Below are 13,636 nucleotides of genomic sequence, written 5' to 3'. Positions count from 1 at the left end.
AATAAACAGACAGTATTTACATTGGATTACATAGTGATTAACAATTTACATAGCAATTACTTACAACATATTTACAGATGAAGAACATAGTACATCAGTATACAACTAGAATCTTTATCTGTGAAGTACATAACAGACATTAACAAATGTTACAATAAGAAGTTCCTGCTGTATAAGTACTAGGCTTATGAGCATCTGAGCTTGCTATAATCAAGGTAGTTAGTGGAGTGGAAAGAAAGGTAGTGGTTGGATGGGGTGGATGATATTAGAGTGGGAGTTGCAAGGGCATAGCCAGCATGTTTTTAGTTGTGCTTTTAATAAAGTTTTGAAGTGGGTGCATGATGGTATGGAGGTAATTGTGGGTGGGAGTGAGTTCCATAATTTGGCTATGGCGCAAGAGAATAGTGCTTCACCAGCAGAGTTATTGGCTTTAGTGATCTGCAAGTGATTTTTGCTGCTGGATCTTAGTGGTCTGGTGGTGTGATAGGGTTGGAGTAGATTCTGGAGGGATGGGACATTTAGTGGATGGTTTACTAGTTTGTGGGCGAGTGAGAGTTGATACCACTGAAGGAGGTGAGGGAGTTCAAGCCAGCCCAGTTCAGCAAGTGAGAGACAGTGGTGACTATGGTAGGATGCCCCTGTGGCGAATTTGGTGATTTTGTTGTAGCAGGTCTCTAGCTTGTTTAGATCACATTGCCTTAGGTTGGTATATATTGGAGAGGCATAAAGTAGGGTGGAGATAAGGTGGGAATTTGCTATTGAAATCTTTGCTACTTTGGTGAGAAATTGCTTATTTCTGTATAATGCTCCTAGTTTTTTGTGGACTTTTTTTATAGTCATGGATATGTGAATGTCAAATTTTAGTTTATTGTCTATTTCCACTCCTAGCAATTTGGTGTGTTCAGTTGGTTATATAGTGGTGCTGTCTTTTGCCGTGATGTTAAAGTGAGAGTTGTTTTGAGTATGTTTGGTGGGTTGGAAGATGATTAGTTTAGTTTTGTTTGGGTTGAGTATTAATCGGGCATCGGATAACCATGTTTCAACAGAGGAAAAGGCTTCCTGTGTGACTTTTTGCAGTTTTGGTAGGGACTGGGCTGAGCAGATGATGGTCGAGTCATCGTATTGTATGAGTGTGCCATGTTTGGTGGCAGAGGCTAGATTATTGGTGTAAACAGAGAAGAGTAGGGATCCAAGGATGGATCCTTGGGGAACCCCTATGGAGACAGGTAGTTGGGGAGATATGTCATTCTGCCATACAACGGATTGTAGGCGGTCAGACAGGTAACTCTGAAACTAGTTGGTGACCGATTGTGAGAAGGATAGGTTATTGAGGACAGAGATAAGTTGTTTGTGTGGGACCATGTCAAATGCTTTAGATAGGTCTAGGAAAGTAGCAGAGGAGAGATAGCCATTGTTTTTATGCTGAAGGATAGTGTTAGTAAAGGAGAGTAAGGCAGTGGTGGTGCTATGGTTTGGTCAGAAACCATGCTGAGTACTGGAAAGGAGGTTGTTAGTAAGGAGGTAGTCTGAGACCTGAGAGTGTATGCATCTCTCTAGTATTTTGGAGAGTGGAGAGAGAATAGCTATGGGGCGGTAATTGGTTAGTTCTGTGGAGGGCACAGCCATTTGGGTTTCGGACGTTTGCTCATTCGAGCAAATGTCCGGAACCCATATATATATATATATATATATATATATATATATATATATATATATATATTGCATCTTTCAGAAGACAAAAGCTTACTTTAATGATGTTGAAAAATAACTAACATTTTCAGTTGCATTTTTATTAATTTCTTTATATTGTGATTCCACTAAGCACAAGGTCTTCTTTTCAAAACCAAAATAACCATACACATATATATATATATATATATATATATATATATATATATATATATATACATATATGGTTCCCTATCAGAAGCCTGAAACACTATAAGCTTGAAAATCAAAATCCTGAAACCAAAAGCCTGAAAACCCAAAATCCTGAAACTCAAAATCCTGAAAACACAAAATAGACATATTGACGTCATTGTGGCTTTGCTATTGTTAGCCCTGTGGTGTTAGGTCATGCGTTGGGTTCAGGTAAGTGTGCGGTTGGTTTTATGTTAGGGTTAGGGGCGGTTTAAGTGAGTTAGGGTTAGGGCGCAGGTTAGGCATGTATGCAATAGTGACAAAAATTAGGGTTAGGGGCGGTTTAAGTGAGTTAGGGTTAGAGAGCGGGTCAGGTGAGTGTGCGATAGTGACGGACCTTAGGGTTAGGGTTAGGGTCAAGGTCAGTCGGTAGATATTAGTGTCTTTGTATTGGCATATTAGCATTATTTGTGTTTTCAGGATTTTGAGTTTCAGGATTTTGGGTTTTCAGGATTTTGAGTTTTCAGGCTTTTGGTTTCAGGATTTTGATTTTCAAGCTTATAGTGTTTCAGGCTTCTGATAGGGAACCCTATATATATATATATATATATATATATATATATATATATATATATATATATATATGGATCTAGGACGTTTGCTCGAATAAGCAAACGTCTGAATCCATAACAACCGAACACACTTTAACGAAAGTGCTTTTATCAAAAAAACGCTTTTGTTAAAGCGTGTTACAAAAAAAAATCCCACTACATTAACATTTTACCAGGGGGGCTTCGCCCCTTTGCACCTCCCCATGTGGGGGGCTGTGCCCCCCCACACCCCGCTTACTTTAATATTCTCACTCCGAGACTGCACTACAGTGGGGAAAAGGGAATTTTCCCTTACCCGCACCATAGCACAGCCTCGGCAACAGGCATACTTATGCAAAAGTGCTTCTTCTGTGAAAAGCACTTTCACGTAAGTATGCCTGGCCGTTTGGGTTTCGGACGTTTGCTCATTCGAGCAAATGTCCGGAACCCATAGACATATATATATATATATATATATATATATATATATATATATATATATATATATTTTGCATCTTTCAGAAGACAAAAGCTTACTTTAATGATGTTGAAAAATAACTAACATTTTCAGTTGCATTTTTATTAATTTCTTTATATTGTGATTCCACTAAGCAGAAGGTCTTCTTTTCAAAACCAAAATAAAAACATCAACTGATTAATGAATTACTTGAAATCATACACGATACACTGGTAACCAAGGGAATCAAATCTGAGACTACAGAATGAAGTTTGCTAATACAATATAGCACTATCCATCAAGGCTAGACTACATTATTATTAAAAAACAACAATCTTTCCTGAAATCTATTGTAAACCTGCCTTTTAAATACTTTTGTGTTACACTGTGATTGCTATAGCTTTATGTTTGTAAAAGCATGAGTCCGCACAAATGATATGGAGTATTTAAGTAGGCTTGTTACATTTATAGTTTCATAGGTTCATAGGTGTGTACTAGACTAACGCCCCTGGAGCCTATATAAGCCTAGCCCAAGAAGATTCCCTAGCATCATGTCACCCAAAGTTATTTCCCAGTGTCCCTGTCAAACAGGGCCACTAAAGTGATAGCCGGGGTGAACTTCCGATTGTCTACCCACTCGTCAAGATTTCTCTTAAAGAGGGCCAGTGAAGTGCTCTGCTTGATGTGAATGGGAAGTTTGTTCCAGAGTATGAAAAGTCTGTGGGTTAGGAACCTGTCCCTCCGGCATGTTCTGTTTATTGTGGTAATGAGGTTAAGGTCCCTAGAGCATGTGGCATGGAGGGATTGGGATTTCTTTAGGTGTACCATATCTAGCAGCTCTGGGTCACACATGGCTTCGTAAGTCAAGAAGAGATCATCTCTAAGTAGGCGATAAGAGACAGAGTATAGCTGGACATTTTTGAGTCTGTCCATATAGGGCATGTGTCTAAGGCCTAAGATCCTTTTAGTGAGGTATTTTTGTGGCCTTTCCAGTTATTGTAGGTGTCTAGTGAGGTACATACCAAATGGGGCGTTGTATTCTATAATAGGTCTAATGAGGGACGAGTAGTGAGGGATTATGACCTCTTTCTTCCTGGATGAGAAACCTTTTGTAATGAGATGTGCCACATAGAAGGACTTTCTGACTACAGTGGCAATGTGGTTATCAAAGGAGAGGTTGCTGTCAACCTGTGCCCCCGGTCTCTTATCACACCTTTGGTGTTTAGTGGTCTACCACCTATGAGGTCATTCATGGGCACCAAATTTTTCCCAAAGGGAATGACAATGCACTTTTTGGCATTGAGTTTAAGGCCATGGTTCTGCCACCAGTCACTAGTGTCAGTGAGGCCTTTTTGTAGAATGTCTACATCATCTGGAGAATCAGTAATGGCTCCCAGTTTGCAATCATCTGTGAACTTGCTCAGACAGAGTCCCTTTGTGTTGACTTGAACTTCAGAGAAGTAGATGCTAAACAGGAGAGGACCTAGGACCGATCCCTGTGGAACACCACTTGTAACTGGTCGGTAGTCAGATCTGGAGTCCGCTACTTTCACAGGATTGGTTCTATCAGTGAGCCAGTTGGCAACCTGTCTTATTACATAGGGTTTTATGCCTAGTTTACTGGGTCTCTCTGTGATTCCTGAGTGAGGGATGGTGTTGAAGGCCTTGGCAAGATCTAGGTAGGCTGTGCGAACTACCTTGCCCTCATCCACAGCTCTGGTGACAGACTCAAAGAAGTCTATCAGGCTGAGCAGGCATGATCTACCTTTTACAAATGCATACTGCATGGGGTCCAGAGTTCTTAGATTCCCAATGTCCTTATTTATAAGGTCTATGATGATGCGCTCCATAGCCTTACATATCAGACTTATCAGGCTAATGGGGTGGTAGTTCCCAGGGTCTGTAGTCACTTCCCCTTTGTAAAGTGGGATGACCATAGCATTGCACCATTTGGTAGGAGCAAAGCCTGAAATGAGGCTGTGATTGAACAGGGTACTCAGATGTGGTGCCAGTTCACTTTGTAATTCATGTAGAACACAGCCAGGGATATTATCAGGTCCAATGAAAGCTGTATTCTTGGCTTTGGACAATGTGATTCTTACTTGTGTAGCCATGATAATAGGGGCTTGGCATTCCTCAAGTATTGTGATAGGCCCTTTAGGGGGTGAAAGGGGGGTAAAGTTCGCACTGAACCTGTCGGCCAATATGTTGGCAATATCAGTTGGTTCTGTATATGTATTGCCATTGTGCTGTAACTCAGAGCAGATCTGAGACTTACCATGTAGATTCATGACATAACTATAGAATGCCTTGTGGTTGTCTTTAGAATCTGCAGCAATTTTGTTTTCATAGCTAGCTTTAGAGGATTTGGCTATGGATCTCAGTTTTTTGCTGAGGCTAACAAAGGAGTTTTTCCAGTCTTGGGACTTCACCCTTTTCTGCAACAGTATTTTCCTTCTGTTGTAGAGTTTGTTTATGGTGGGGGACCACCAGATTGGCTTCCTTTTTTTGGCGGAGAGTGTCTTGGTTCTATTTGGTATTGCCCATTCCATACACTTGTGTATGTGCTCATACAGTGCATTGGTGTATGATTCAACAGTCATGCACCTATTTTCCATTTGCATGGGTGTCGTGAAGTTAGCCACCTCTGTTTTTAAAAGCCCAAAATTGGCTTTGAAGATGCTTTTTATGGTGATTTCCTTTAGGGGGGGTGAGGGTGGGATGTGGATATCCATGATGATTAGCTTGTGGTCAGATCTGACCAGGGAGGAGTTGATTACTGATGTAGAGCAATGGTCACCCATGTTAGTAATGACCAGGTCAAGGATGTTTCTACCCCTGGTGGGGGTAAAAATGAGTTGGTCCAGGGCATTGGAATTAATGAATTCCAGAAAACGTCGAGCAAGTGTGTTGGTACATGAGTAATTTTCCCAGTTAATGGAGGTGTAGTTAAAGTCTCCCAGTATAAGGCTATTAGGTTGTATCCTAATATGGATTGGGAGTCTTGGGACATGTTGGGGGATCTATAGCAGGCTACAATCTGGATTGCAGTTTTACCCAATGTTAGTTGCAGCTGAAGTATCTCTGATGTGTTATGTTGGGTTACTAGTCTGGAGGTGTGCATATCCTTTATGAATATGGAGACACCACCGCCTTTAGTGCTTCGTTCGAGGTTTAGGGGCCAAAAGGTGTGGTATGAATTATAGCCAGGTAGTGCTGGGGTGCTCTCCGGAGCCTTGAACCAGGTGTTGGTCACTACACAGTTGTCGATGTTCTCCATTTTAAGGAGTGCTTCGAGTGAGTGCATTTTGAGATTTAGACTTCTAACTTTGAGTAGCATAACCCTCAGATTTTGTTTGCTTGTAGCTGTTATAGTGGCAATTTTGTCTTTAGGACATTGCCTAAAAAAGGCACTATAGGGGTGGCAAGAGTCTTGGCCAGTATACAGAATCCCTGGGGCGACAGGTGCAGGCCATCTCTGGTGAAGCATCGAGGGCTGTCGATCATGTCATCCCAGGCAGACAGATACTGGATCCCCTTAGAATGTCACCAGAAACTTAGCCAATTGTTGAAGTCAGTCACTTTCTGCTTGTACTGTGGTATCATTCTGGGTGACGGTAGGATGCTACTCAGAGCTAGGGTCAAACCTGCCTGGGCTACAAGATCAGAGAGTTCCTCTATGTCTCTTTTCATGTAGTCCAGGGAGGTACATCTCAGGTCCTTCACACCAACATGGTCAATGGCAAAGTCATATTTGTACCTGTTGTGGAGTGACTTAAGTGCATGCGTTATGTGGTGGATCTAGACACCCGACAGGCAGCTGTCCGTAACTTTCTCCTTATTCAACCTAGTGAGTGGGACATCTGTCTGCCTTACTATTGAGTCACCTATGACTAGTGTATTGGGTAAGTTGTTTTGCCTTATGGGCTTTGGTTGAGTGGCACACTGTTTATGTGAGCTATGTGTCTCATGGTTTGTGCTGGGATGTGGTGGTTGTTTGCATTTCTGCCCCAGAGGTCTCTGTTGTTTGGGAAAATTTTTACTGAGAGCCTATGTGAAAGTGTGTGTTTTGTGTTACTATGTGAGAGTTGTGGTGATGTATGTTATGGAGGGCTATGTGTTGAATGGGGTGTGGTGCAGGTGTTATCCTTCTCTTGACTGGCTAATCCAGTCTTGGCTGGAGAGTGCTTGGCTTCCAGTTTGGCTATATATATATAGGTGGTGCTGCGGTAGCGTTGTCGCCTCACAGTTAGACGTTGCCCGTTCGATTCTCAGTTAGAGCGTGTTCTGTGTGAAGACATGCATGAATGGGCGTTCCTTTTTTGAAGGCTGTGCGTTAGGCCCAGCAAGCCAGCATGTAAAACTCTACTGCCAATCACAAGTCATAGTGTTGGGAGGTAAGAGGAGAGGGTTGTCTGTGTACATAAAGCAGTTGCTACACTGCCTCAGGATGTCCAAGTTCACCAGGTTGACAGGAGAAAACACAGGGAACTGACCTTTAGACATGCCTGGATATGAGCTCACTGTATTACGTAATGAAACCTTTTACAGGAAAAATGTCACTCAAAGTGTCTGAGTCTGCACAGAGCACTGCCAAACACTCGAGGGGAAACCAAATCGTAGACCATGAAAATTTAAGGATGAAGTATTTAGGCAGCTATTCTGAAGTTAGAAAGAAATCAAGCAGTACTTACTGAAAAATAAAGAATTTGTTTGTCAAGAATGATGAAAAGTGCGAGTCACATGAATGGCTACTGCCTGGCTACTACTAATGCTGGTCTCAGCACAGCTTCACTCTGTTGGGATACAATGCTCCTTTGTTTCTTCTGTCACCAGAAGCAAAATGTTAGCACCAATCCCAAGAAGAGAAGCAGGCCACAGCCTGTTTGGTGATCCACAGTCTTGTCCCAGATGATGCAAGGGCCTACAGGCTTGTAGTCTTTTTCTGGTAGATGCCTCAAATAACAACCAGATGAATCAGGTACGTTAGGCAGAGACACTCACTCTCCAACTAGAAAAAAATCAGGAATCAATGCACTCTGCTCCTACTCTCACCAGGATCAGAGTATAAGCACAGATTCCAAGCTGTTACCTATAAAGCAGTAATTAAGTTTTCTGGTGATCAGCAGTCTCCAGGAAATAATATAACTGCACTCCTTCTGTCACCAGGAGAAAACAGCAGCACTAATCCCAAGATGACCACTGAGAGGCAGAATGTGTGCTCTCCAGTTACTGGTGGTCTTGCAATAGATGCTTAAAGGTAAGATGAAAAAAATGGTTTACCCTAAACACTGCAGAGTGCACTAGAGGAGTTAAATGTGAAAGTAGGTAACTTAAGTTTTACCTGTCTAAAAGTTAAGTTTTAGTGGAGGGTCACTATTTTTAAAACAGCAAGATAGACTTGAAATGGGGTGGTCACTTTTTTATTCTGGTACTATGGAATACAGTAGGATGGCCAATGAATTTAAATAGCTGAAGGGGAGTGATTTCACAAAATTGTAATTTAGTGCTTATTCACACAAGCCAGTGAAAGCAGAGAGGAAATGAGATATATGGTCAAATTAACATAAGGGGCAGGCATTATTTACCTGTATAGACAGATTTAGCTGTGGCAGTCCAGAAGCAGGTTTTTCCAACAGAGATTGGTTACGAGTTTGATTTACTGACATTGTGAAACCTCTGCACAGGATATATGTAAACTTTACTTTTATTTTCATTAATTCCAAAGAGAGTTTTTTTAAACCAAACCTCACTACAGCCAAGGTCTGTTATTCTCTTGTAGAGAGGCTGTATTATCAGAGGCTGTCCTTTAGTATCAGTAATAAATATCCAAGGTGTGTTACTCTCCTGTAGAGAGGCTGTATTATCAGAGGCTGTCCTTTAGTATCAGTAATAAATATAATTTTTTTTCTTTCTTTCCCATGTAACTTTTTCCCGTATCCCTGCCAACCATCACATTTCTTCCTCAATCAAACATATTCATTCCCTTTATCCAGGGATTTCACCTAATAACAGGTTGCGAGCTGTCTTGAGAGGGGTTGTCACATAGGCAGCCATGGGGAATTTTTTGCCCTCACTAGCAGGTGTTATGGTTTAATACTCCCACAATGGGGGGGGGGGTAATCCACATCATTATGGAGTCTCAAAATGTCCTGCACACACCTACTATGAAGACTATGAAGACCCAAGATACATGTCAAGCAGAGTGCCTCTTTGGACCTCTTCAAGAGGAACCTTGACGATTGGATGGGAGAAAGGAAATTCACCCCAGGGATCACGTCAGTCGCCCTGCTAGACAGGGGTCCAGGAAAGTAAATAATGTGGGAAGAAATAGCCAGGGAATTGTTATGGCTAGGCTTGTATAGGCCCTTGGGCTGATAGCCTAGTACCAACCTATGAACCTATGAACCTATGAACTTATGAACCACCCATCGGATACTTGGGGAGCCTGATGTTGGTCCCTGAATCATGTATCCACATCCCCCTTCCTTCAATGGAACATAAGCAATCTCTTTGTAGACTTGATAAGAGCATTTCAAGCTGTAAATCATACCCTTCTGCTTAGCAAACTACACAATCTCAGTTTTGGACTAACTAGCTTCCAGTGGTTTAAAAGTTATCTGGAAAGCAGAACCTTCCAGGTACGCAAAAATATCATGTCTGGATTGCAGTCACTAATATCAAACATTCAGAATAGTGAACATTCCATACACACTACTGTTTGGATCCAGTCACTAATATCAAACATTCAGAATAGTGAACATTCCTCACACACTACTGTTTGGTTTGCCAATGTGTGTGCATCTGTAAGTGCAAAATCGCTTTGCATGGAGAGTGGGAATTTGCCTTTTCCCTATTGTTGTGTAATCTTGGGGAAGATATATATATATATAATTTGCAGGATGTATGGGTAGTACAGACTAGGCTTGCCCTCTGCATAATTTTCTTTTTATATTTATAGTCTCATTTGTTTTTAGATCAACATTTTTGAATTTTTTTTTTTTTTTTTTTTTTTTTGATGTTTGGGAATGTAAGCCCTGTCTAATAGGTACATTCAGTATTGGAGTACCACAGTAATCACTTATTGGCCCTTGCTGTTTCATTATTTATAAACAACTTATCCTATGACCGAGCCCATATCAGCATAATTAAGTATGCAGACAATATACTATTTTTTCAACAAATAAAACCCTTTCTGGGCTTTAACACATGTTTCAGGGTGATTTCACTAAACTCTGTAATTAAACTCATGCTAATCTGTCATTCTGTGTGATTTTGTGAAGCCAGCTCTTGCTAAGTAATTAGCGCTAACAGTACTAAGGGAGGTATTAGATATTTTATAGCATCCTGATTGAAGACTTTGTACATCCTTCCTTTCATTCTGTTTTGTTGTAGGTCACACACTATCAAGATCCAAAACTTTACTGTTCATATGAGACCAACGACAGCCCCTATCTGATCCTACAGCCAATAGGAAAAGAGATCATAAGTCTTCAGCCTTATGCCGTTATGTACCATAATTTCGTCAATGACTGGGAAGCAGATAACATTAAGAAGCTTGCATCATATGGGGTAAGTCATAAAAGGTAATGTTTTCAGCTTGCTTACCGGTGGCTGAGTGTGGATGTGCTGTCTGAAGACATATGAGCTGTGATTATTAGAACACAACAGAAGCTGTCATCTAGTAATGCAGATATATATTTTTCTATTGCTTCTTTAGCAGCCAAGGTTTAGAAGTGGATCTCATTTGCTGAATTCTGGCCAAGGAGATTGGAGAGTGTGGCTTTTAGAACTTAAAACAGCACAAAGTCTACCATCATCATCAGTTTTGAGGTGGAACCACTTGCCGTGTTTTGGGTGGTGGCAAGATCCCCATAGAAACACAGCAAGAACATGCAAGCTCCATACAGACAGTTGGTCAGAGGTCAGGACTGAACAGTGCACCTTGTGCATGGGAGGTAAAGACCTTAACCATTATGCCAAATGGACACCAATTTCCATTTTTGTTGTAGTCTACCAACATCTGAAGTTAATTTGTTTGAAATGGAACCAGCTTAATGGCATAGAGTGATAAAGTCCTGTCTTGAACCCAACCAGCCTGGTCTTGGATAACAGCCAGGATTATGTGGAGCTGAGGAAGGTGGGGACTGAAAATGCACAGCCAAGACTGGCTCACTCTCCCTGGATAGGGGCAGGAGGTGAAAGTCTGCAAATGTAGTGACACCTGATGGAGACTCTAACAAACACAATATTGTGTGGGAGTATAACATGCTCTAGGTTCCTCTGAGCAGTGCTTTGCATTAGAGCCAGGATTCAGCACATCTGTCCATGTACACATGGGTATGGAAGGCATGGAATCTAGAGGAAGATCAGATGGCACATGCATTGAGTCTCATGGAGGTGATTTTTGCCAGTAGTGACCTGAGCAGTATTTCTATATGTATCTAATGCCTTCTAACTTTACTTCTCCTTTGATTTACATTTCGGTCTTCCCCATCTGTTTCTAAACACCATAAAATGGATGGATTTTGACCATGTTTCTTTGTCACTTTATTTGTCAGTCTCCCTGCAAAGAGCATCATTGCATTTCCTTTCAGAAGGTCAGCCAGCTCACAATTACTGCCACAGCTATTTTTCTTCTGTCATAAACAACATAAATTGCTTAACTAGAGCTATTACCCCTGGTAAGACCACACTTCAAAAAATGTATTGATGAAAAATCCTTCAATAAAGTCATCCCAGCAAACTAGAACATTCTGCCTAAAGATCAGAAGAGAAACTGCATATTCAGCTCTCTGATCTAAACTCATCAGGCACCTTCACTCCATTATCATATGCAAATGTTAAAGGAATGCAGGCTAATTACTGCACTTCTGACAGTGGATTAACTTTCACTTAAAATCTTTCAGCCTTTGTGCTGAATTAAGATTCCTCATGCCTAATCACTACTCCGCCCTTCTCTGGTTGCATCGCACTCTTGTATTTTTCCAGCATTTCCATTTCCAGTAATCAGTTCTAAGTTGCTCTTAGCCTATTACTCCAGTTTGCTTTGCTCTTCCTCACGACACGGCTCCCCACACCTCTCTTACTTAAGTGTTACTCTTTTACTCTCAGTTTTCTTTTTCTTCTTCTGCCTCCTACATGTATCTTACATCGTCTTATTCTTCATCTTTAAATGTTCCAGACATACTCCCCTCCAAAAATTTCAATGTAAATTCTAGAAATGTACTGCCAGTACTATATATGCTATTATAATAACAAAATGTAATAGTTAACATTTGTAACCATAAATAACATTTTACTTACCAGTAATACGTATTGTACATACAATGTTATAATTGATAGTATTTTTCAAATATTTTTCAGCATTGTATATCCATTTATTTGTAAATTTTAGTGTGTAGTCCTTTTGTTTGTAACCAGTTAGTTTGTGTATGTTGCCTTATCTATGGCTGGGTCATGCCTGCAATTGGTCGCTGGACTGGTGCACTTATCCAGTAAATAAAGTTAAACAAAATAAATAAAATAAATGACCCATAACTAAATGGACCTGCTTATGTATGATGCTTACTTTTGCATATTTGCATTTTACCTTGAGATGCTTGGCCAAAGATTTGTTGGTTTGTATAAAATACTGTTGTGAAAAGTCCTTAGATCAAAACACATTTAGTGGTAGCAGAAGTGATTAACTTTACTTAATTACTTTGCTAATTATATGAATTACTTATTATTTCATTAATGACCCAGGCCAAAGGAGATGGAAAGTGTGATATATACAGACAATTTTCATAGTAACCAATCAAGCAGTTTATAGTTAGTGACAGTACAAGGAAACTGGAGAACCCAAAGAACTTCAGCATAGACAGGGGAGAACAAGAAAACTCAGCATACACATTCTGCTTACAAAGATGTCTACTACAAAGCAACATTTACATCAGAGCAATTCAATTTATACTGGCTATAAGTTCTTTCTGAATACTATTGAACCAGGGTCAGCTTCTAGTGATTTCTCCTGTCCACCTGCTGAATCTGGGCATACTAGGGCAATACAGCAATTGCCTCATGTACACAGACAACCCTCTCCTCCTACCACCCAACACTACAACTTGTGAGAGATGCACTTACATAGCCAAACTGGAAGCAAAGCTCTCTCCACCCAAGATTGTGCTAGACAGTCAAGAGGAGAAGGGTAACACCCACACTACACCTCAAGCGACACATAGCCCCTCTAAACCCACACCACCAACACCCACACATCGCAACATTAAATCCACATATGCAGAGGCCCATAACTGTAACCTGCCCAAGCAACAAGGGCCTCCAATTCTGAAATGCAAGCAAACACCAATCACAACCAAAGTGTCACATAGCTCACAATACCAGTGTGCCACCCAGCAACAGCCCTTAAGGCAAGAAAATGCACCTAACACTTTAGTCATAGGTGACTCTATAGTCAGGCACATTGATGTCCCACTCACCAGGCTGAACAAGGAGAAAATTACAGTCAGCTGCCTGTCGGGTGCCAGGATCCGCCACATAACGCATACACTCAAGTCACTCTACAAAGAGTACAAATATGACTCTGTCATTGTCCGTGTTGGAGTGAATGACTTGAGACGTACCTCTCTGGTCTACATGAAAAGAGACATAGAAGAGCTCTTGGATCATGTGGCCTAGGCAGGTATGACCCTAGCCCTGAGTAGCATCTTGCCTTTGCCCTGAATGATAC

The 13,636-nt window shown here is 41.0% G+C and overlaps 1 protein-coding gene across 2 annotated transcripts in view; it reads left to right on the top strand.

The window, feature by feature from the left end:
* Positions 1-13,636, top strand: part of P4HA3 (prolyl 4-hydroxylase subunit alpha 3) — a 1,158,229-nt gene that overhangs the window by 601,130 nt on the left and 543,463 nt on the right. For both annotated transcript variants that reach the window (XM_044073397.1, XM_044073396.1), the window contains exon 7: positions 10,303-10,479. In XM_044073397.1, the coding sequence (XP_043929332.1) occupies positions 10,303-10,479 (177 nt within the window). The remainder of the gene's footprint in view (positions 1-10,302; positions 10,480-13,636) is intronic.

The sequence above is a fragment of the Protopterus annectens genome, chromosome 5.part1 (genome assembly GCF_019279795.1).
Source record: "Protopterus annectens isolate FY-2018-M chromosome 5.part1, PAN1.0, whole genome shotgun sequence".
Classification (NCBI taxonomy): Eukaryota; Metazoa; Chordata; order Ceratodontiformes; family Protopteridae; genus Protopterus; species Protopterus annectens.
Note: the sequence above shows the minus strand (reverse complement) of the source record. Positions and strands in the feature narration are given on the sequence as shown.